Genomic DNA, 24,362 nt, shown 5'->3' with positions numbered 1-24,362 from the left:
ATGGTCTTTCAGAACTTTAACCTAAAAGAGAATTGTCATCATTTGCTCACCCTCATGTTGTTCCAAAATAGCATGACTTTTGTGCTTCTGTGGAACACAAACGAAGATATTTTGATGAAGAATGTTGATAGCCAGTTTTGGTGCCTATTGACTTCCGTGACATTTTCTAAAATATCTTTTACTATCCATATGAGAAAGATAGGACATGACGTTGAATAAAAAATGATGACTGAACTTCCCTTTAAGCTCTCATATGTATGTGTTAATACAACAGAGACATAAGGCAAGAGACTAAGAGTCACACATTAATAGAATTTGGAAACAGAAAAGGGAAGTTTAGTTCTTGCTCAAATGTTCTGACATGGTTAATTACATGATCGTTGAGGAATGGAAGATGGTGCCTCTTTTCTCACTCTTCATATTGTTTCTGAAGACTTCATGTGTATGTTCTTGGCTTGCTGTTAAATGCCTGTTCTACAGTGATATGCAAGAGTTTCCTGTTGCCACAACCTGTGCTGGAAAAACAAACATTGCTGAGTGCCATCATGTCACTGACGTTAAAGAAGATCTGCGTGGACTTCCATCAAACTTGCTTAAACTTGGTGATCAAATGGAACGAGACTGTCATGGTGCCTTGGCTCCAGACTCATTCTCACGCTTTGTTTCTTTGGAATACCTCGAAATTAGATGTTTTTCAGAGATCCTTCCAGAGGCTTTTAATGGATTGACCAATGTAACTTCATTAACATTGTCTTTCTTGTCTCTAGAAATCTGTTGTGAGGTAGCTCTTGATTTAGATCTAGATCTTGAACTATTTGTCTCTTTCGCGGTACAGTTTAGCATTATTGCCACTAAATGTTTTTGAAATGATTCCTCAGTTGTGAGAATTAAACATACTCAATGTGTGTTTGAAGGATATATCTGAGGTCCTGTTTCGACTGGCAAGAGCAAAATCACTGAAGATGTTTAAGCTAAAGGAATATGAGCTAAATAGACTTCAGTACCTAAACTTCTCTGTGTTCGATATTGAAGAGTTACATTTGTATCTAGGACAAGTGTCGTGTAGATGAGGGAGCCTTAGAAGTTTCGGGAAATGTCTTTATCTTGGACTTTGTTTCAAACACTGATTTCCTCAGAGATCGTTCTTTAATTGGAGTTTATAAAATCAATGCTTTGATCATCAGAGTGAATGTGCTTAACGTTGATGACTTGTGTGCTGCAACATGTAGCGGATCAGCTCATGGGGAAATATGAATAATTAACCATAACTAGTTATAATTAACTATTCCTATTTTAGATCCACTGTAGATATTTAGCTGACCACTCAGGGTCAACCGTCTTGTCAATTCTAAGAACGTTAATTTCCTGGTTAAAGGAAATAACCTTCTTACTGTACAATTCTATAAGTTTGTAACGTAAATCTGCATGATTATTGACAAATCAATGCTTTGATCATCAGAGTGAATGTGCTTAACGTTGATGACTTGTGTGCTGCAACAGTTATATTCAGTTGAGGCTTAAGACGTTCGTTATGAGACTATTCACTTGCCACCAACTCCTACTAATATATCAGACTGCTGTGAAGATATTAAGAGAATTATTCTCAAAGGTAACATTTATAGACAAGATTGTAAATGTCTCAGATGTACATTCAGTCTTTCCGATTTTCAGAAATCTCACTATTGTCAACATAATTAAGCATGTGCTCAGACCAGATCTCTTTGTGCTTCATTTCCACAGACAGTCAAAAATCTGTCTTTTATGATGCTAACCACAAACAACATAAGATAGTTTCGCACCAATTTTTGTGTTTTACAGATCTTGAAATTCTGGACTTATCCATAAGTAACATTTCCAACATAGAAGATTTTGCTTTCATTGGATTGCACAAGTTAAAAGAGCTAAACTTCTGTAGCAACAAGTTTTCTTACATGTATCAACACAACACACATTCAGTGGTTTATATAGACTTATGGTCTTAGATATACAAGGAAATCCTTTAATTCGTATAGAATCGAAATCATTTGGACATCTGAGCACAAACAACATAAGATAGTTTCGCACCAATTTTTGTGTTTTACAGATCTTGAAATTCTGGACTTATCCATAAGTAACATTTCCAACATAGAAGATTTTGCTTTCATTGGATTGCACAAGTTAAAAGAGCTAAACTTCTGTAGCAACAAGTTTTCTTACATGTATCAACACACATTCAGTGGTTTATATAGACTTATGGTCTTAGATATACAAGGAAATCCTTTAATTCGTATAGAATCGAAATCATTTGGACATCTGATTAACCTTAGTTCACTTCTGCTGGGAGATCTGAACTTCCCACCTGACGTGCCACTGATCAGACTGCATTTTTCTGACATGTTTGGAATTATTCCATATAATTTAAGTAATGTTTTAATAAGTTCAGATGACAGACCAATGCAGTTTGTGATCGGCAATAATGCTACACTGGGTCAGGGTCTAAACTTCCACATCAAAAGTAAATATGTGACCATTGACGACTGCAACCGTTCACTCTTAAACTCGGTAGTCACTCTTAAGATAAATGCATCATATGTGAACTGTGGAAATGAATTCATTGGGAAATATGTAAGATCGGTTGTCAAGCTGGAATTTGAGTCCATGTTCTCAGGCAACATTGGAGACTTGGCTGTAATCAATCAGCTTGATCATTTAAAAACCCTAAAACTGGAAAACACTGAATTGACAAAGCAGCCAAACCTGGCCATAATGTTTCACAATCTGACAAAACTCCAGGCGCTGATCCTGAAAAACTGCAGAATGTTCTTTCCGGATGGAAGTCTGACCAAAGGCTTGAAAGCATTGACGGGTCTAGTGCTTACGTCAAAAGATAACGTCAACATTCTTCAAAACTTGGTGGAACATTTCACTAGTTTGAAGAACCTCCATCTTCTAAACTTGGGTCTGTCCTGCAGTTGTGATAATGCATGGCTGGTCTCATGGGCAAAGGACAACAGGAAGGTGCAGGTTGCCATGTTCAGGCCCTCCATGAAAGAACTGCAGTGCTTGACTGACCATAAAAATGACCACCTCAACTTTCTTGATTATTCTAAGAACTGCTCATTTGATATTAAGTTTGTTTTTCACCATCACCTCTGCCTTTTTGTGTGTTTTTATTATTGTGGTTCTGTCATATAAGTTTGCAGGCCAATACATTGCGCCATTCTATCGCATTGCCAGTGGATGGTTCCGAGAGGCTTTGCGTGAACAGTAAAACACCAGTTCCGCTATGATGTTTTTGTGTCTTGCAGCGGTAAGGATGAGAGGCATCCATTTTTGCATCTCTGTCTGCACAGTTGGGACTTTCAGTTGGGACAAGACATTGTGGAAAACATCACAGACAGAATCTATGCAAGACTCTTTGTCCCGTCAGTCGCAACTACCTCGGTAGCAACTGGTGTTCTTTGGAGATGCAGCTTGCCACCGACCGGCTCCAAGTAGAACACAGGGCCATTCTTATCCTGGTCTTTCTAGAAATTATTCCATCTCGCTTGCTATCCTTCCATCATAGATAGGTTCTAGTTTTTACCAGCAGGGCCAATCTATACTGGCCACGGGAGCCTGCGATGCATGAGGCATTCTGGGACGGGTTGTCGTGTAAACTGAGCTTTAATAAAACCAACTAAACTTTATTATTCTATACTGTAAAGTTTAAGGGGACAAAAATAAAGCAATTTCTCACAAAAAATTAAGTTGGCAAATGGATGAGAAAAAACCCCCCACAAAGCTGAATTTAAATTTTCTATTTTTGTATTTAACCATTTTAAACATTCATTTTAAATACATATATATGTAACGACCATTTTGTACTGTATTTACTGATTTATAATATGCTTTAATAAACCTGGTGTAACATCAAGAATAATTCACTGTGCAATCATGATATTTGGTTTTTGCATTTAATCATTTCACATCTTTAAACATTTAGTGCACACAGACTGATCTTTGGAGTAACTACTCAAAACTCTTTTTCTTATGATCTCAACCACAGATTATTTCTGAATGTGCTGATCAGAACTGTACAGTAGTTGCAAGGTATTTTGGCCTATGCGTGTTTGTTTCAGTTCATGTTTTACGTTGTTTCCTGGAACACCTTTAATGAGGCAGGAATATTTGGTAACACTTTATTTTGATAGTCCACTTTAGACATTCTGCTAACAGTAAGTAACGTTGCAACTACATATCAACTAGCAGTCATTAGCATACAGCTGTCTGCACTATTTTGATGGGTCCACAACATACAACACACTATGAAAAACTTTGCAAGTATGTTAACTTATTCTACTAACCCGTAACCTAACCTAACAGTCTACTCTGAGTGTTAGTAGACATGTAGTTGCAAAAGTCGACTATCAAAATAAAGTGTAACTGAATATTTTTTATATATGTGACCCTGGACCACAAAACCAGTCTTAAGTCGCTAGGGTATATTTCTGGCAATAGCCAAAAATACATTGTATAGGTCAAAATTATTGATTTTTCTTTTATGCCAAAAATCATTAGGATATTAAGTAAAGATCATGTTCCATGAAGATATTTTGTAAATTTCCTACCGTAAATATATAAAAACTTAATTTTTTATTAGTAATATGCATTGCTAAGAATTTCATTTGGACAACTTTAAAGGCGATTTTCTCAGTACGTTTATTTTTTTGCACCCTCAAGATTCCAGATTTTCAAACAGTTGTAAATCGGCCAAATATTGTATAATGTCCTATCCTAACAAACCATAAATCAATGTAAAGCTTATTTATTCAGCTTTCAGATGATGTATAAATCTCAATTTCAAAAAATGTACCTTAATGACTGGTTTTGTGGTCCAGGGTCACCTATGGTAAATTTGAAATTAGCATGGTTTTCAAACTGTTCACAAACTTCCTTTTGACTAGTTTTATTCTTTCAGTTTATTACTTTGGATTTTCACATTTCATGCAGTTCATTGTCAATCATCTGTCAATCCAAAATTAAACATTTATTTCTCTACAAAATAAAAATTGTGCAGAAAAAGTCACATACAATATACACCATTTTATTTAACTGTAGCTTTTATTACAGTGATGTGGTCGATATTTGTGCCCAGGTTTGTCAAAAAAAAAAAATCTATTCAACCAACACTAGGAACCACTTAAAATCCAAGTGATGCAAAAATATCATCAATATCATCATTTAGCACATTTGGTTTCTGCAAGGCAGTCTGCAAGTCCATTTTTTCCTCAGCTCCAGGTACCTTATTGTTTCCTGACACCTCTTCTTTTGAGGATTGTTGCTGTGGCCTGTGTTTCAATGAAACAAACAAGTCTTTAACTGGTCTAGAACACTTCCTGGAAAATGCAGATCTACGTCTGGCAGTTCTGTAGCGTGCCATGAAGCTTCCATGGTGCCACCGAGTTCTCCAAAGTGCAATGAAGGAACTGGAATGTTTTTGTGGCAAAGTGTTTTGAAGCAGCAATGCCTTTTGAACTTTTAACTTAAACCTCTTCAATCTCTTCTCCACCCTGAGTTTAGAAATATATATATATATGATTAGATATGATATACACTCCTGCTGAAATAATTTATATTTTTAAGAATGATTAAGAAACACAAATTTCATTTAAGAGTATTTTTTGTACCTGACACCTTCAGCTTCCAGACTCTCCATTCTCAGACATTTCAGGTGCAAGAAGGCCAGGTGCTTACGCTCTTGATGAAACTTACTACTCCGGCACCAGTGCATCATTTCCTTCAGATGGGCAGCCATATTTCTGAAAGAAGACACCTTCCTCAGTGACTTCAAGAACTTCCTCTTTTGAAAGACTGCAGCTTGACTTGAGATGTCCATTTTCATCTCTGGCTCCAGAGACATCTTTGGGAAGAATGTATCAAAATTAACCAGTGATTGCATTTCTATGATAATGACAGCATATTATTTTTCTCAAAAATGTACTTCAGTTTGATTTGTATAGAAGCCCATTTCCGCCACAAAAGAAAAAAAGAAACATGCTTTTCTAAGTATAAACATGAGATACAAAGTCAAAATTATGACTTTAAAATGTGAAATTATGACTTTATTTCATAATTATGACTTATGTATGTCAATTTTGACTTTTAAAGTCAAAATTATGATGTAAAAAAATCAATTATGACAAATCAGAATTATGACATGTCATACTAAATTGAAATTATGACAGTCAATTATGAGATTTAAAAAAATAATCTTAATTTTGATATTTTATGTCAATTTAAATTTATCGCATATGTCAATTTCAACTTGTTATGCCATAATTCCTACTTTTAAAGTTTTAAGTTACCAAAGCATGTTTTTTGTTTTTTTCTTACGTGGTGGAAATGGGCTTCCACAGATCTGATATAAATGTGAGTGGCAAAAACAGAAATAGTAACATCCTAGGACTAGTCAATGACATCATACAAATCAAGATTAAATACCCGTTTGGTGGATTTACAAGATTGTTGAAGCACAACCTTCATGTCCAGTCCACAGGGTGAGACATCTGGAGAATTACAAGCAAATATATAAAAGAAAAGCAGTATAAATTACACAAAAACATAATTGGTAAGAAAACCCAAATAACCTGGCCGTCGCTGTAAAACTGCTGCCCCCAGGTCCAGACTAGAACCTTCATCATAACCGGCAGCTATTATTGGCATCATCTCTCTCTCCTCTTCTCCATCACCATCTTCATGCCCTTTACCCTCAAACAACCTGGAAAGGAGAGAAAAGTTGGACTTTTGTTTCCCTTTTTTGGCCCTTAAAGGGTCTTTGGTGCCTTCTTCCAACAGTAGATCTGGGTATGAGAGGCACAGGAAGTCTTTCAGGTCCCCAGGCAGGGTGAAGTCTGTCAGGTAGGCCATGGGCTGAGACTGAGACACCTTCTGGAGGAGTTCAGTGGTTCTTTTGTACATGGGGATGAGGGCTCTCAGAATACCTCTGAAGAACACCCTAAAAAATTATAAAATGTGACAGAAAAAAAAAATCTGTTATCCCATTTCAGAATTATATTTGTTGCACATTATTCAATTTTGTTTTGAAAGCTATCCATAAGCAAGCCAGTAAATGTTTAATATATTGGTATATTTTCTGAAACAATTCTTAACATTTTGGTGTTTCATATTACGGTATTATAAACACACATTTACTTAATGGGGACATTTCATGGACATCTATTGTTTTGATATATAGCTAGTTATAAATACTCTAACCTAACCCTAACAATGCATTCACATTAGAGACATTTTGCCAAAATGTTCTGGGTAAAAAAAGGTCCAATGTCTGTTGTTAATAGTGTAACAATGTAGCCATCTCACACAAAAGTAAATTTCAAACCAAGCAGCTTTTTTTTTTTTTACAAAAGTAAAAATACAAAGTCAAATGAATATCTTTGATTATACTGAACTAAGTCAAAATCAAGAATGAAAAGGAATTGACCCTGGACCACAAAACCAGTCATAAAGGTACATTTTTTTTTAAAATTGAGATTTATACATCATCTGAAAGATGAATAAATGAGCTTTCCACTGATGTATGGTTTGTTAGGATAGGACAATATTTGGCCGAGATACCACTATTTGAATATCTGAAATTTGAGGGTGAAAAAAATATCTAAATACTGAGAAAATCACCTTTAAAGTTGTCCAAATTAAGTTCTTAGCAATGTATATTACTAATCAAAAATTGAGTTTTGATATATTTACGGTAGGAAATTCACAAAACATCTTAATGGAACATGATCTTTACTTAATATCCCAATGATTTTTGGCATAAAAGAAAAATTGATATTTTTGACCCATACAATGTATTGTTGGCTATTGCTACAAATATACCCGTGCTACGTATTTTTACGGTTTTGTGCTCCAGGGTCACAAATATGAAATGCTGCTCCATCCCTGCAGTTTCCCAACTTAGCATCTTCAGGAAATAACTCTATGGGAATTCAGCGATGATATGGTAAATTATACTGGTACACAGACTCACCAGAGACGACTAAGCATGCTGGCCATCACCACATTCAGCACAACGAACTCGCTTAGCAGCAGGTGCTGCCGTGTCAGTCTGACAGGGGTGTGAAGGATCATAGCCACGCACAGTTCTTCTATCATAAGAATTTTCTAACCAAAGTACATGGTTGTGAATGTGAACATTTAGGATACATGAAAGCGTGGGTGCACCGCTCCAGCGTTCGGGCTAAAAGACTGGAGGCTCCTAGTAGTTTGAGACAGAGCCACTCCAACATGGGCTGACTGGGAACGTCACACGCCCCAACCTCTGCTCCAGCATCCCTACACAGAGATACACATATTCTCAAAACCATGATATGGAAGAAAAAAAAAAAAGTGTATAATTTGTTTAACCTATACCTTACCTCTGAAATTTGTCTGGACACAGTTCCTTCAGATCGTCCACTGCTGCTTGTAACTTCATCTCTTTCAAACGGTTTATGCATTGCTCAACCTGAAAATTATGTAAATATGCGATCATACATTGCAAATAAATTAATTAAGGATTTTTATCACGGTCTTGACATAATTACACAATACTAAATATGCATGCACACAATATGTACATTGAAGTACTTGGTTCCCACCTGTTTTAATGCTCTGAACGGCTTGTGTTGTCTGAAGCCGTTGTTCAAAACGTAAAGAAGTTCGTAAAGAACACGGATTTCTGCCTGTAGGACTTCACTGCATAACAGGGTCAAAACCTTCTCACAGTCAGTCAGCAGACTTGCAATCAAGATATCTAGACAGAGAAACATCATTACAATGTCATGCAGCCTATATAATTGTACTTAAGTTATATGTTTAGTCATTCAAAGTTCAGTCGTTCTATACAGTACGTGCATATATACATAATACACAACAAACACGTGCAATTACTTTACAAAATAAAAACACTGCACTTATTTAACTAATAGCATTGCATTACACTAACACCAGTAAACAAGTCTTGTATTGGACAACGCGACTATCTGAAGAGATCAAAAGTTAAGTCAAATGCTTTATCGCTGCTTACAAATGATATCACTTGTCCACCGTTTTACCTGAATCTACCGGATCCACGTGCTCAGCTCAGTCACAGAAAAACATTTCTTTACATGCTTTATACGAGCTCTTTGTAGTAAAGTGTAGAGTAGATATAACGTTAGGGGTTAAAATATCAGAACATACCACTTGAGTCAGTAAATGGGATTCGACTCGAAGAAACAGCACTTGGAAACGGGATACAAGTTTTATTCCAGGGTTCTTGCGCCATGTTTACAGCTGAAGGCCGGGGAGAGAAAACCAGCCAATCATACGCCTGTTCACGTGATTACGTCACAGGTCCTAAAAGGTACACGCACAGCATTCTTTTGCGCTGCTATTTTGGCAAAATGTATGTAATTTTATTGTACAAAATATTGATAATCATTTTGTTTTGTTATGGAAAGATTATTATTTAGTATATTGGAGAACAGCAATGAAAAGCACAGTCACGTTTAAATGATAAATCTTATTTTTTTACATGCAAAATTTCATATTCACAAATGTAAGTTCTCATGCAAAAAAAAGTTTTTTTTCTTTTAGGGGAAGGAAATGGAGCATTATATTGATACTATACGATTTTCTATGAAACAAAAAGCAATTAAAACGGTGAAAGTTTGTAAACGCTTTAATATTTTTATATACATTTGTATTTGTATACAGCCCCTCTAGTGTGAAATTGTTAATTTCATGTATAATGTTTATTGTTTATATCATGTATAGTGTTTGTCATATACATGTATTTTGAAGAAGAAAAAAAAGCATTATTTTACACTGGCGCACAGCTTACATATTGGTTATTTTTCAGTAAAGGAAAAATAACTAGTCAGTTAAAATATATATTTTTTTACAATTTACATCATTATAGTTTCATAAAACAAAAATACTATATTGAAGCAGTTTAATTTTCCCCTAGCTTTCAACTAGTAAAAGGTGGCTATAAAAATCTACACATTGAAACAATGTTTTTGCGATGAAAAATAAGCCACGTATAATCATGTCATGTCAAACACCTTTTGCTTTTAATACAGCAGGTGGAAAAAGATTAGACACGATTTTACCTGGATTCATTTTTCTCAAAAAATCTCAAAAAGCTGCAATTTTACCAGGAGGGTGTAAACTTGTTATAGCCACTGTGTATCAAACGTGTAGCTTACAAACAAATGGTGAGTCATATTGTTTGCAAGCAAATGTCCTCTCAATATGAATAATAATATGATTTTAATAGTTTATTAATAAATATCCCAAATAGTACTCAATTCAAATGCAATTTTAATGATGATAATACTAATAACTTGTTTTTTTAATAATTATGATCTTTATTCATAATGTATTATTCTTACATAATCTGTAACACAGAACACAGTTAACATACGGAAACTTTGATAATCATTTTGTTTTGTTATGGAAAGATTATTATTTAGTATATTGGAGAACAGCAATGAAAAGCACAGTCACGTTTACATGATAAATCTTATTTTTTTTACATGCAAAATTTCATATTCACAAATGTAAGTTCTCATGCAAAAAAAAAAGTATTTTTTCTTTTAGGAAGGAAATGGAGCATTATATTGATACTATACGATTTTCTATGAAACAAAAAGCAATTAAAACGGTGAAAGTTTGTAAACGCTTTAATATTTTTATATACATTTGTCTTTGTATACAGCCCCTCTAGTGTGAAATTGTTAATTTCATGTATAATGTTTATTGTTTATATCATGTATAGTGTTTGTCATATACATGTATTTTGAAGAAGAAAAAAAAGCATTATTTTACACTGGCGCACAGCTTACATATTGGTTATTTTTCAGTAAAGGAAAAATAACTAGTCAGTTAAAATATATATTTTTTTACAATTTACATCATTATAGTTTCATAAAACAAAAATACTATATTGAAGCAGTTTAATTTTCCCCTAGCTTTCAACTAGTAAAAGGTGGCTATAAAAATCTACACATTGAAACAATGTTTTTGCGATGAAAAATAAGCCACGTATAATCATGTCATGTCAAACACCTTTTGCTTTTAATACAGCAGGTGGAAAAAGATTAGACACGATTTTACCTGGATTCATTTTTCTCAAAAAATCTCAAAAAGCTGCAATTTTACCAGGAGGGTGTAAACTTGTTATAGCCACTGTGTATCAAACGTGTAGCTTACAAACAAATGGTGAGTCATATTGTTTGCAAGCAAATGTCCTCTCAATATGAATAATAATATGATTTTAATAGTTTATTAATAAATATCCCAAATAGTACTCAATTCAAATGCAATTTTAATGATGATAATACTAATAACTTGTTTTTTTAATAATTATGATCTTTATTCATAATGTATTATTCTTACATAATCTGTAACACAGAACACAGTTAACATACGGAAACTATATACAGAGGGTTAGGGTCAACAGCTCACCATCTTCTTTCATCCAAACAGTAATAACCATATGTACTCTATCTACTTATAAAGATGCATTTCATTTGTGTTGTAGTACCCATGCAATAATCTGTGAATTGACTTCCTCCAGTACTGATTCTTCTGTTCTGCCACGTACTGCAAGTCCATGGTTCGCATCCTTGACCCAGTGAACAGCAGAAGGGCTTTTCATGACAAGCATAACATTTTGTAGAAGATTCTAAAAAGCAAGCAAAGGATAAGCTTTGTGTTACATTAATATAAATATGAAAGAACCTAATAGTTTCAATGTAATCAAGAATCAAATTGCCTTTTTGCAATTACATCTTTACCAAAAAAAATTATGTAATAAAACTACAAGGGGTAGTTAACAGAAAAAATTCAATTCTGTCATTTGCTCACAGTCAAATCATTTCAAACCTGTATGACTTACTTTCTTTCTTCTTGTGTGAAAAAAAAATTTCTCAAAAAGAAAGTCATACAGTTTTGGAACGGCATGAGTTTGAGAAAATGATGACAAAATGTTTCACTTAAGGTTTAACAGCAGGAACTTCAAGAATGACCATTACTCAGTTTAAAGCCCAAACCAATCGAAAAGGTCTCATATGTGTTCACCTGTTGACACATGTTATCTGCAGTGCCAGAAACAAACAGCACAGAAGTTTGGGACAGTGCATGCAGGCCATGGCTCCGCTCAACAAATGTTTGTGGTTTTCCTGGTACATTCAGTGGGAATGACAAACACAGAACACCTTGGACTGCATCCTTCTGCCTGTCACACATACGATTACACACAGCAACAGCTGTACGAGCACCCATAGAGCGTCCTGGAAACAAATATACATATGCAGAAAGAGAGAGAACATTACTATTAAATTTATATATTATTTTTATTTTCTTTCGTAAGAAGAACTTTGAAAAATGATTCTTGGAAAAAGTATTCATCATTACTGCCTAAAAAAGGGAAATAATAATATTAGAACAACAGACGGAAAACAGGCAACTATTCAATATTGTATATATTTTAGTAGTGAGTATTTTTTATCATATTCACCTATTTTTATCTACATATTTTTAAAGACTTGCATCTGCAATTTTTTCTGTCCCTCCTTCAAAAATAGACTACTTTCACACATTCAAACAAGACAAAGAGAGAAAAAGAGAGACCTACCTCCCAAGAAAAGGCTGTTTGGTGCATATCTCTCATGGGTCTTTAGGTACTCCTGATGGATAGAAAATTGCAGGGATTATGTATTTAATATTAGAAATATTATTAATTTATAATAATAATAATAATAATAATTACATTTTATATTTTACACTTTTGTTTTATTGCAAGGAATACAGTGGCATGCGAAAGTTTGGGAACCCCTTGCAGAATCAGTGAAAATGTGAATAACTAACAAAATAAGAGAGATCATACAAAATGCATGTTATTTTTTATTTAGTACTGTCCTGACTCCTGAGTAAGATATTTTACATAAAAGATGTTTACATATAGTCCACAAAACAAAAAAAAATTGCTGAAATTATTAAAATAACCCCCTTCAAAAGTTTGGGCACCCTTGGTTCTTAATACTGTGTGTGGTTACCTGGATGATCTATGACTGTTTTTGTTTGTTTTGTGATGGTTGTTCATGAGTCCCTTGTTTGTTCTGAACAGTTAAACTGAGCAATGTTCTTCAGAAAAATCCTCCATGTCCTGCAGATTCTTCAGTTTTCCAGCATCTTTTGCATATTTGAACCCTTTCCAGCAGTGACTGTATGAGTTTGAGATCCATCTTTTCACACTGAGGACAATTGAGGGACTCAAACACAACTATTAAAAAAGGTTCAAACATTCCCTGATGCTCCAGAAGGAAACACGATGCATTAAGAGCCTTGAACACTTTTGAATTTGAAGATCAAGGTAAATTGTACTTAATTTGTCTTCCGGGAAACATGCAAGTATCTTCTGCTGCTTCCGAAGGGCAGCACTAAATGAAGGCAAAAAAACAATATTTTAACAAAATAAGAAAAATTGGGACATCTTCATCCTGCTTTTAATAAAGATGCTGGGAAACTGAAGAATCTGCGGGACATGGAGGATTTTTCTGAAGAACATTGCTCAGTTTAACTGTTCAGAACAAACAAGGGACTCATGAACAACCATCACGCTTGACGCTCTTTTTTGTTGTTGTCCTTTTTCTCTATCAAATCTTTTAGTAATCATCATAAATTATATATCATTTGAAAGCTTAAGAAGCCCAAATTCATCCTGTGAAAACCATTTTGAAATCGGACATTGTGTTACCATGGAAATGATACTTTAAAATATTTTGGCGGTCTCCTCCCCATTAAGAGGGTGGTGTCAAGTGTCATATTTCGAAATGCATTACGGTCTTTTAGAATCAAACCCTTTTAAGGTTTAAAGTATCATTTCCATGGTCTTTACAAAAAACATATCATTGGAAAGGTGGCTGTTTGTGGTATAACGCCCTAAATAAAATCTCACAGGAACCTCAATTTTTTTTCATATCGACTTCAAATTAAAAAAAATATACTAATTTAAATTTACATAACTTATTATTTCGAGATAAGGCTTTAATTGTATACCAATTTTAGAGAGTAACACCTGTTATGTAAAATATTATATATAAAATAAAATTAGTATAGTGCATTTTCTTTACAGTAAATTTAAACTTCTATAATTTTAAATTATTAAAATTATATGCAAAACTTAGGTCTGCATTCCAAAGTGTTCATAAATTACAACAATTTAAGTTTGGATAGTGCACCCGCATGCCTATTTTAAAAAATGGGGGGTGACAGTTAAAGGGTTAAAGAAAAACAGTATTTATCCTTTATGGAAAACTGGGACACCATGTCATCAGGACTAAAGAGGACAAGGACAACCCAAGTTGTTATCAGCGCTCAGTTCAGAAGCCTGCATCTCTGATGGTATGGGGTTGCATGAGTGCGTGTGGCATGGGCAGCTTACACATCTGGAAAGGCACCATCAATGCTGAAAGGTATATCCAAGTTCTAGAACAACATATGCTCCCATCCAGATGTCGTCTCTTTCAGGGAAGACCTTGCATTTTCCAACATGACAATGGCAGACCGCATACTGCATCAATTACACCATCATGGCTGTGTAGAAGAAGGATCCGGGTACTGAAATGGCCAGCCTGCAGTCCAGATCTTTCACCCATAGAAAACATTTGGAGCATCATAAAGAGGAAGATGCGACAAAGAAGACCTAAGACAGTTGAGCAACTAGAAGCCTGTATTAGACAAGAATGGGACAACATTCCTATTCCTAAACTTGAGCAACTTGTCTCCTCAGTCCCCAGACGTTTGCAGACTGTTATAAAAAGAAGAGGGGATGCCACACAGTGGTAAACATGGCCTTGTCCCAACTTTTTTGAGATGTATTGATGACATGAAATTTTAAATCAACTTATTTTTCCCTTAAAATTATACATTTTCTCAGTTTAAACATTTGATATGTCATCTATGTTGTATTCTGAATAAAATATTGAAATTTGAAACTTCCCAACTTTTTTGGAATCGGGTTTGTAATAAATGTATTATACCAAATGGTGGTGAAATGTTCAGTTGTTTCTTAGCAACAAATATTTTATTATGCTGAAAATTCAAAGCTGAACAGAATTTTTTATAAATAGAAATCTTAGTATGGACAAAACTGAAAAAAAAATGCTTATTTGTATAATGGGAGTTTGGTTAGGATATTTTATTTGAATGGAATCTAGAAATATTGTACTAATAGAAATCTTATTATACACTGATGACTATTATTATACTGAGTATGATCAGTACAATCTGTTATTGTGTAAAATAGGTTAAATGATTACAAATTAATATACCCATTATAGTGATTTCAGTTAATACCAAGAACACATAGGCTACCTTTTTTCTTGCACAATAACATGGGAAAAGTTCGTCCTTTGGCTGTTCCACCAGCTCCATACCATCTCGAACCTTGGGCTCAGTTACCTGCAGTTCAGCATACTTCTAAAAACAAAAACACAGAGCTGGATGAGTGTAGAAATTTTATTTAGCATACAAAATTTTACTGGCAAAAATAAACAAAGATATTACATGGTACATTACATTTATTTCACAACATGCAAGTTAAGCTACATAATTTTACCGTCTGTAATATTTCCATCCAATCACACACCCTCTTACTTTCTTTGTCTTGGTGAAGCACTTTTATTTAGAACTTTTTATTAACTGCAACATCATCATACTAAACAAGCATCTTTATCAGCAGTACGAATCACATAAAATTCAAGTAGCCGCTGTGGTCTTGACCTCCAACATTTCCACACCTCAAATGCACACAGGTTTATTGTTGAGAAGTGCTTTGAGGCCAGAACTTGTTTAAAGATTAATGTTTCCAGCCGATAGTTATGAAAAACCATAAAGTACTGGGGTTTATGAACTCAGGGGTACTTGCGCACAGTGACTACTGTAAGCACACAGGAAACTTGGGACGAAGTTGTATGTTTCATAATTTTGTACTGTATGTTTGACCTCTTATATAGAAAATATATACTATTCAAACAAATATATTTAGCTTAATTTTATTAAAGCTGCCAACGACACAAGACAAAACAAACCTTTTTTTGAAGATTTCATTTCTAATTTTGCGGATGCTTATAATATTGTAAACTATATTGATGATAGAATTTTTTTTTTGCTTATTTAAAATAAGACTATTTTTTTGTACCTAAAGTGCTTCTAGTAATCTTATCAACACAGACAGTAAAATGACCATTGAATGTGTGTGCCGTGCAGATGGCAAGACGCGCGCTATTTAACCTTTGTCTTTTGAGTCCTTGAGAACAACACATAAAACTTGGATGAAGATGGAAAATCAAGACAAGATAAGATATATACATTGATAAGTTCATAAAATCAAAAATAGGAACAGAGGAAATTAAAAAGAGCCGTTGTGGAGAATAAGGTATTAAAAAGGTGATAAAACAAACAACCTGTAGTGTCACAGAAACAGTAACCGTTCCGCTCTTGGTGTAGTCACTGCCACAATAGACACACCAGAGCACTGAACTAAAGAAATAAAAAAAATACCTGAAAGAGTTTGAAGTAGTAACAGAATATACTGTCACCCATCAGATGAGTTCGTGCAAACTGCTGACCTGCCTGGGCAATTTGCTTTGCCTATAAGATTAAACAAAAACAAAAAAACAGAAAGGTGACAGGATTGTTTGTGCAGTTTACTGCTATAGACACATTTTTAACATCGCAATCTCCTTAACAACTGCAAACCTGTTCACATGCGTCTCACACTACCATCACAATACTGCATGTAAACCTTCTGCTTTGCGAACAGAGAATAATAGATTCAGCATCTCCAATTCATGCAGATGCAAACTGTTCAGTACTAAGACTGGCTAATAAAAATGTATTTAATAGATTAAAATGAATATAAGTTACACAATTCAGTTCTCCCAGGATTCTGTGATCAAACTCAAATGATCCCCACAAGATTTGAGCTTACAATTGTGTGAAAGACATTCTCAGAAACATTATAATACATAAATATATAGTTCAGTCATGAAACTCTAGATGGCGCAGGCTGACGGGTTGTTAATGTAACTGATGATATTCAGAGTTAAATGACATGGCACAAGCTGATTGGTTCATGCTGAATATGCAGCCAATGAGCTTACTGCCTTGCATTTATATGGCTGGCTAGCATTCACTGGAGATTCCTGCAGCACGCTTTCAGAGTTTCTCTGAATCCCTCCACCTTCCCCAGCTCCTGTATAGATCTGCTACGGGTTATTTTATATGCAATTTGTGCAGCAGCAGTATGTCTTAAATACTCACGGCACCGTATCGCCATATGCATTGGCAGTAGCAAGTTCCTGTACTTGCTTGCAGCAGCAGCAATAATCTACAACTACAGCAATAACCAACAGCAGCAGCAGTGTAGCAGATCTATATCCAATACCAAATACATTAACATTGTCATATCCATCACCATGCTAAAATCTTCTGAGAGTTGTCATGATTGAACTGACATAAAAGAATGTTGCAAATCAGTACTTCAGTACTTTTGGAATATGCTAAACATCCATCCATTATGTTATATAAACTGTATCATGCAGACTATTAATTAAACTATACTGTATATTGAAAATTGGTGTCTTTTATTAAAGGAATATGCCACTTGAGGCCATGCCCAACAGTGATTTTTTTTTTTTTACAAAATAGTAATAATTTAAATGACATTAAAAAAAAGTCTGTCTCACAAACAATTTAATATGCAATATTTTGTGTTCATATGAACACCGTAGATGTGCGTGTGTGAATAGGGATGATGTACCTCCTCATCATGGTCTCTAGCCCACTGGATCTTCTCCAGTAGGTCACTGAGATCAGCTTTGAAGGGGATATAGTGCACCCATGGCTGGAGCTGCTTGTAAAAGTGCTCATAATAGATGGAGTCATGTTTGAACACCGCACTGTCTCCTGCAAGCAGATAAGGCAGCCTGTACGCTGCTACTGTCCCATCAACATTTATCTGGTACTTATACTGTTAAAAGAGAAACATACAATCATCTCAGGTAAAAATAACAACATAAAATATGTAAATTAATTGAATTGAGGATCTATGCTGGACATTATGAGACATTTTTTAAAATCGAATTGTTTCCTTATGTAGATAAAGGCTACAGTAGAGTGGCAGCTAGAGTGACAGATATACAGACAGAAAAATTTTACCCAATCAATTTAAACAGATGTCAAAATACTATTAATTCTTTCTGTGCAAAACCTTGGAAAAATGGTGTAGTTTATGTTTAAAACAATCCATAGGTATTTGAATGAGGCATGTGTGTACCTGGTTGTTTTTAATGGTGTAGTGACACAGGCTGTGTCTCTTTCCAAAGCGATTAAGGATCTCATGGGTATTATGGTCTGGATCCACACTGGGAAAGACAGATAAATCACTCTCTATCTGAGAGAAAGAGGCCGGGCAGTGCATGTTTTTTTCCCATAATGCACCACTTAAATCGAATTGTTTCCTTATGTAGATAAAGGCTACAGTAGAGTGGCAGCTAGAGTGACAGATATACAGACAGAAAAATTTTACCCAATCAATTTAAACAGATGTCAAAATACTATTCAATTCTTTCTGTGCAAAACCTTGGAAAAATGGTGTAGTTTATGTTTAAAACAATCCATAGGTATTTGAATGAGGCATGTGTGTACCTGGTTGTTTTTAATGGTGTAGTGACACAGGCTGTGTCTCTTTCCAAAGCGCTTAAGGATCTCATGGGTATTATGGTCTGGATCCACACTGGGAAAGACAGATAAATCACTCTCTATCTGAGAGAAAGAGGCCGGGCAGTGCATGTTTTTTTCCCATAATGCACCACTGGGCTCTGGGCAGTCACATGATTCGTGATACACTGCACCAAAGTCTGTCTCACAAACAATTTAATATGCAATATTTTGTGTTCATATGAACACCGTAGATGTGCGTGTGTGAATAGGGATGATGTACCTCCTCATCATGGTCTCTAGCCCACTGGATCTTCTCCAGTAGGTCACTGAGATCAGCTTTGAAGGGGATATAGTGCACCCATGGCTGGAGCTGCTTGTAAAAGTGCTCATAATAGATGGAGTCATGTTTGAACACCGCACTGTCTCCTGCAAGCAGATAAGGCAGCCTGTACGCTGCTACTGTCCCATCAACATTTATCTGGTACTTATACTGTTAAAAGAGAAACATACAATCATCTCAGGTAAAAATAACAACATAAAATATGTAAATTAATTGAATTGAGGATCTATGCTGTGTGTACTGAAGTAGTTCTGTGAAATCCATGCACCTTGAAAAAGTCAAAAAAGGACACATGTTTGACGAGGGGCCCATAAAGGCTCTCATCATGCTTGAAAAAGAAGAAGTTGGTTAAGGCGGCATCGAGCATATCAGGGTTCGCCCGCGCCAGTTTAACCAGCTCAAGACGCTCTTTCCTGCTGTCTCGACCTCTCCAGAATGCTTTGCTGATCTTCTGTTCCCACACTGGACCCGTGTGTCCCTGAACAGACATCATGTCCAGACTCACTCTGTCACAGAAAAAATGATCAATGGACAAAATATATTTTAATCAGTCAGAATAAGAAAATAATATGTAGTACAGAGATTTAAATTCATGTTGTTATGATTTTTTCTAAACAAATCGCTGAACATTTCTATGCTTCACAGAAGTTATGTTAGCATAGATATTGCATCTTGTTTTCATGGACAGACGTTTCACAACTAGTATCACAATTGTATCATTTGAAAAAAAAAATCACTCATAATCACAGATCACAAACTCTGAGACCACTTAGGAAAAATGCTACCATATAGCCATACCATTTTTTCTTTCTTCACAAATTTCCTATAACTCGTTGTTTGACATTTTGCTACAATAAATATTTTTAAAATTAAGCTATGTTTATTCCCTAGTTTAAATCAGATTTTAAATCCTAGATAGAGCTCCCTAAAAATCAATAAAAAGTTTTATGTTGTTCCATAAAAAGTTTTATGTGTTAACTGCATCTCCAAGAGTCACAAGAGTTTCTTTACCTGCCCATAGTCTCCAACACAGATTCAGTCAAGTCATATGTCGGCATGACAATGTCTTGTGTATCATTAGACCCACACCATGAAAAGACCGGGCTGGGCTTCTCTGACACCCGTCTCTTCTCCAGGGGCCAGTCCCCCAAATTAACAAAAAACTCAATGTCTGGAACCTTGACCTGGTCACACACAACAACAATAAGTGGAATGTAAATCTTTCAGTTATGAATTTGCACTAGTAATTCAAAATAACACAAAACATATCATTCAAAATACAATTCAAAAGTTTGGGGTTGGTAAGACTTTTTAATGTATCTGAAAATTATGCTAATGCATTTCTCTTATGCTCAAAAAGGCTGCATTTATTAGATTAAAAATACAGTAAAACAGTAATATTGTTACATATTACTACAATTAAAATAACTGATCACATGATCCTTCAGAAATCAGTCTAATATGCAGATTTGATGTTCAAGAAACAATGGTAGTGTGCCAGCCAGTATCCATCCATCCGTATGAAAATATAATTACTGAATACTATAGAAGTCTTATTCTTTACTTACCCCCTAAAAATAGTTGAACTATTCTGTGACAATGCCACAAACATATCAACAATATTATTATTGTATGAACTGAAATGAACACTAACACTCAAGTTAAATTGTCCTATTTTGATGTACATGCCTCCAACCGTTCTATGTTGGAGTGCCATCTAATGGTAATAAAGGTAAATGACTAAGCACATGCTTGAGATGTGTATTAATAACATTATTATTACTTAACTAAAAGCACCCAAAAACATTTGTACAAATACTCACTTTACGTGTGAGGGACAGAAGGAAGGCATCCATGAAGATCCTGAATCCGACATGTTCTCCATGTGTTTTTATATAAACCTAGAGTAAAAAAGAATACAAAATCCATGACATTATGAGACATTTTTTTAAATCGAATTGTTTCCTTATGTAGATAAAGGCTACAGTAGAGTGGCAGCTAGAGTGACAGATATACAGACAGAAAAATTTTACCCAATCAATTTAAACAGATGTCAAAATACTATTCAATTCTTTCTGTGCAAAACCTTGGAAAAATGGTGTAGTTTATGTTTAAAACAATCCATAGGTATTTGAATGAGGCATGTGTGTACCTGGTTGTTTTTAATGGTGTAGTGACACAGGCTGTGTCTCTTTCCAAAGCGATTAAGGATCTCATGGGTATTATGGTCTGGATCCACACTGGGAAAGACAGATAAATCACTCTCTATCTGAGAGAAAGAGGCCGGGCAGTGCATGTTTTTTTCCCATAATGCACCACTGGGCTCTGGGCAGTCACATGATTCGTGATACACTGCACCTGGACAGTGAGAAACAGGTTAGTGTCAACTTCCAGACATTGTTCAGCTCTGGACTTGATTCTTCTCACCTTTGAGCACATATGGAGACTTTCCCACCAGCTTGTCTTTCAAGAGAATCTGAACGTGCAGATCTGTGTAACTGGCATACATGCGGTACCGAACCAAAAAGGATCCGTCATTCCGGTCTAAAATCTGGATCCAAATTCTGGCATACGGGTCTGTTGGAGATGTAATCTTCACTTCAAATGTCTTCTCTCCAGGAGAAGTTGTGAAACTGAAGATGAGGAAATCACAATAACAAAGGCATTAATATTTTATCCATGACAGAAGTAAACTGATGCCTTAATGTGGACACATGAAATGTGAACCTAAAGATGGGATGCGTAAACAAGACGCTTTTACCGCCTTGGGCGAAACTCAAAGAAAGACCTGTCCTGGGAAATTACCGGCCATTTGTTGTTAAAAATAGTTTCATTTATCACAGAACACAGTGTCTGTCAGGATAAAAACATTCAGTCATAAAAGACTGACACGATATGACTAACAGAGACTAATTACTACTAATTTGTCCTTTAGCAGATTTATTCAAGCACTTACAGCACAATTGCCTTGGATTAAATAAAAGCTCTTCTTTGCATCACTTTAAGGATCAGCAGAGAAGTCTTTTTTTATGCTGTATATTATACAGGTTCTTTAGAACTGGGTTCTCTCTGCGGGTTCTTTACCTGGACAGTGAGAAACAGGTTAGTGTCAACTTCCAGACATTGTTCATCTCTATATGATGAAGGTGGACTTGATTCTTCTCACCTTTGAGCACATATGGAGACTTTCCCACCAGCTTGTCTTTCAAGAGAATCTGAACGTGCAGATCTGTGTAACTGGCATACATGCGGTACCGAACCAAAAAGGATCCGTCATTCCGGTCTAAAATCTGGATCCAGATTCTGGCATACGGGTCTGTTGGAGATGTAATCTTCACTTCAAATGTCTTCTCTCCAGGAGAAGTTGTGAAACTGAAGATGAGGAAATCACAATAACAAAGGCATTAATATTTTATCCATGACAGAAGTAAACTGATGCCTTAATGTGGACACATGAAATGTGAACCTAAAGATGGGATGCGTAAACAAGATGCTTTTACCGCCTTGGGCGAAACTCAAAGAAAGACCTGTCCTGGGAAATTACCGGCCATTTGTTGTTAAAAATAGTTTCATTTATCACAGAACACAGTGTCTGTCAGGATAAAAACATTCAGTCATAAAAGACTGACACGATATGACTAACAGAGACTAATTACTACTAATTTGTCCTTTAGCAGATTTATTCAAGCACTTACAGCACAATTGCCTTGGATTAAATAAAAGCTCTTCTTTGCATCACTTTAAGGATCAGCAGAGAAGTCTTTTTTTATGCTGTATATTATACAGGTTCTTTAGAACTGGGTTCTCTCTGCGGGTTCTTTAAGCGCCAATATAGTTTACTAAAGAAAGAATAAGATGATCTTGGTGGAACTATTGAGGTTTTACGGTTATCATTTTTGGTCTAGCTGAAACCTTTGTTTAAGGCAAGACACTACAGTCAAAACCACTGTTTTTCTCAGCCACTGGTCAATTTTGAGTTATCATTTTTACTTTCTGACCAAAGGAAAGAAAACATCTAATTTATGTATTTATTTAACTACATATGTTTGTGTCTGTAGATTTCAATTACAGTGCATATTTGTAAATTATATATTTTATATATATATATATATATATATATATATATATATATATATCTCATGCACTTAGCCTTAAATCTGTAATATTTCAACAAAATGAAACTAAATCTTGAATTTATGTTCTGGAAATGTATGCAAATTAATATTTCATTAGATAATATATCGTTTGCAGATTAAAGCATAATATTGTCATACTATTGTCTTAATGTGCTGTGATTTATCAGCTGGGGACGTAAAGTGATATCTAATAGTCGAAATTGTACCATTTTCACATGTGGTGTGTCGTCGTAAATAAAAATGAACGTGAAGTGCACCCTTAATCCAGGGTTTGAACCCACAACCTATATTTCCCAGCCAGATGTGTAACCACTAAGCCACAATGCCCCATTCTGGTCTTCCAGAAGAACTCACTCACTTTCTTCCGGTGGAGTCCACTGTCTGTATGAAGAAGAACCGAGCAGGAAGGAAGATGTTTGTTTCTAGTCCAGGACCCCAGATCAAAGTGTGGCTCGCGCTGGGCGCTGCCGCTGCCTTTGATCTCCGCGTCATGAAAATGATGCAAAGCATCAAGAGCAGCAAAAGTTTTCTCAACATGTTTATAGAGGATGGGGACACTTTCAGTAGTGGACGCGTTCATTTATCATCACTTCCTCAGAATGGCAATGCTCTTTAAAACATTGCTTAAAAACACGAATGATACATTTCACCACATACTCACATTCACCAGCGGCTCGGTGAGCAAACCAACCCAGACACCATCGTGAGAAAATCTCTGTCACAGACCCAAGGCGCTCATGTGATTGGTCTGTGTGCGTCAATGACGCAACGTACTGGAAGCTGATTGGCTGTCTAATAGGAAGAGGAAAGACGCTTGCTAATGCTGCTTGTAGTCGGCGCTGCTTCAGTGCATTCATTGTACATAGGGGATCCGTTAATCACAATGAGCTTATTACTCGTACGAAATAAGAACAGGGTATTGCAGCTCATTAAAAAATAATTTTACTTAAAGGGGTCATATGATGCTAAAAATAACATTATTTGGTGTATTTGGTGGAATGAAATGTGTTTATGCGGTTTAAGGTTAAAAAACACACATTATTTTCCACATACTGTACATTATTGTTTCTCCTCTATGCCCTGCCTCTCTGAAACGCATCGATTTTTACAAAGCTCATCGGTCTGAAAAGCGAGGTGTGCTGTGATTGGCC

General features: G+C 35.4%; 2 protein-coding genes and 1 pseudogene across 3 annotated transcripts; 1 reads left to right on the top strand and 2 right to left on the bottom strand.

The window, feature by feature from the left end:
* Positions 1-394: 394 nt before the first annotated feature.
* On the top strand, positions 395-3,662 carry LOC107567638 (toll-like receptor 13; annotated as a pseudogene).
* A 1,246-nt stretch (positions 3,663-4,908) lies between these two features.
* Positions 4,909-9,311, bottom strand: LOC107567640 (protein nepro homolog). Of its 2 annotated transcripts, none has more exons than XM_016253349.1 (9): positions 9,202-9,311; positions 8,619-8,773; positions 8,397-8,485; positions 8,185-8,313; positions 8,009-8,086; positions 6,609-6,976; positions 6,463-6,527; positions 5,649-5,863; positions 4,909-5,531 (listed from the first exon to the last, which is right to left on the bottom strand). In XM_016253349.1, the coding sequence occupies exons 1-9, from the start codon at positions 9,284-9,286 to the stop codon at positions 5,162-5,164; spliced, it is 1,554 nt and encodes a 517-aa protein (XP_016108835.1). In that variant the 5' UTR covers positions 9,287-9,311; the 3' UTR covers positions 4,909-5,161. The 2 variants fall into 2 exon arrangements, with proteins under 2 accessions (XP_016108835.1, XP_016108834.1); XM_016253348.1 differs by having other exon boundaries at positions 4,910-5,531; positions 5,649-5,881.
* A 2,096-nt stretch (positions 9,312-11,407) lies between these two features.
* Positions 11,408-23,923, bottom strand: poglut2 (protein O-glucosyltransferase 2). The gene is made up of 12 exons (XM_016253347.1): positions 23,570-23,923; positions 22,242-22,447; positions 21,228-21,433; positions 20,899-20,976; positions 20,087-20,259; positions 19,344-19,581; positions 19,016-19,225; positions 16,573-16,662; positions 15,367-15,489; positions 12,644-12,695; positions 12,088-12,299; positions 11,408-11,692 (listed from the first exon to the last, which is right to left on the bottom strand). The coding sequence occupies exons 1-12, from the start codon at positions 23,746-23,748 to the stop codon at positions 11,534-11,536; spliced, it is 1,926 nt and encodes a 641-aa protein (XP_016108833.1). The 5' UTR covers positions 23,749-23,923; the 3' UTR covers positions 11,408-11,533.
* Between the last annotated feature and the right edge of the window lie 439 nt (positions 23,924-24,362).

This window comes from Sinocyclocheilus grahami, unplaced genomic scaffold (genome assembly GCF_001515645.1).
Source record: "Sinocyclocheilus grahami isolate Dianchi unplaced genomic scaffold, SAMN03320097.WGS_v1.1 scaffold1176.1, whole genome shotgun sequence".
In the NCBI taxonomy this organism is placed as follows: domain Eukaryota; kingdom Metazoa; phylum Chordata; class Actinopteri; order Cypriniformes; family Cyprinidae; genus Sinocyclocheilus; species Sinocyclocheilus grahami.
The sequence above is the reverse complement of the archived record's forward strand: the minus strand, read 5'-3'. Positions and strand labels throughout refer to the sequence as shown.

What these genes read in the sequence shown, in the direction of transcription:
- LOC107567640 (XM_016253348.1), bottom strand. Translation starts at nt 9,286, where the DNA reads ATGGCGCAAGAACCCTGGAATAAAACTTGTATCCCGTTTCCAAGTGCT. An exon ending in CGTTCAGAGCATTAAAACAG is followed by an intron (nt 8,486 to 8,618) that starts GTGGGAACCAAG and finishes CATAATTTTCAG; the next exon opens with GTTGAGCAATGCATAAACCG. An exon ending in AGTTTTACAGCGACGGCCAG is followed by an intron (nt 6,528 to 6,608) that starts GTTATTTGGGTT and finishes GTAATTCTCCAG; the next exon opens with ATGTCTCACCCTGTGGACTG.
- poglut2 (XM_016253347.1), bottom strand. Translation starts at nt 23,748, where the DNA reads ATGTTGAGAAAACTTTTGCTGCTCTTGATGCTTTGCATCATTTTCATG. An exon ending in TTCTGTCCCTCACACGTAAA is followed by an intron (nt 20,260 to 20,898) that starts GTGAGTATTTGT and finishes GTGTGTGACCAG; the next exon opens with GTCAAGGTTCCAGACATTGA. An exon ending in CCTTTTTTGACTTTTTCAAG is followed by an intron (nt 19,226 to 19,343) that starts GTGCATGGATTT and finishes CTCTTTTAACAG; the next exon opens with TATAAGTACCAGATAAATGT.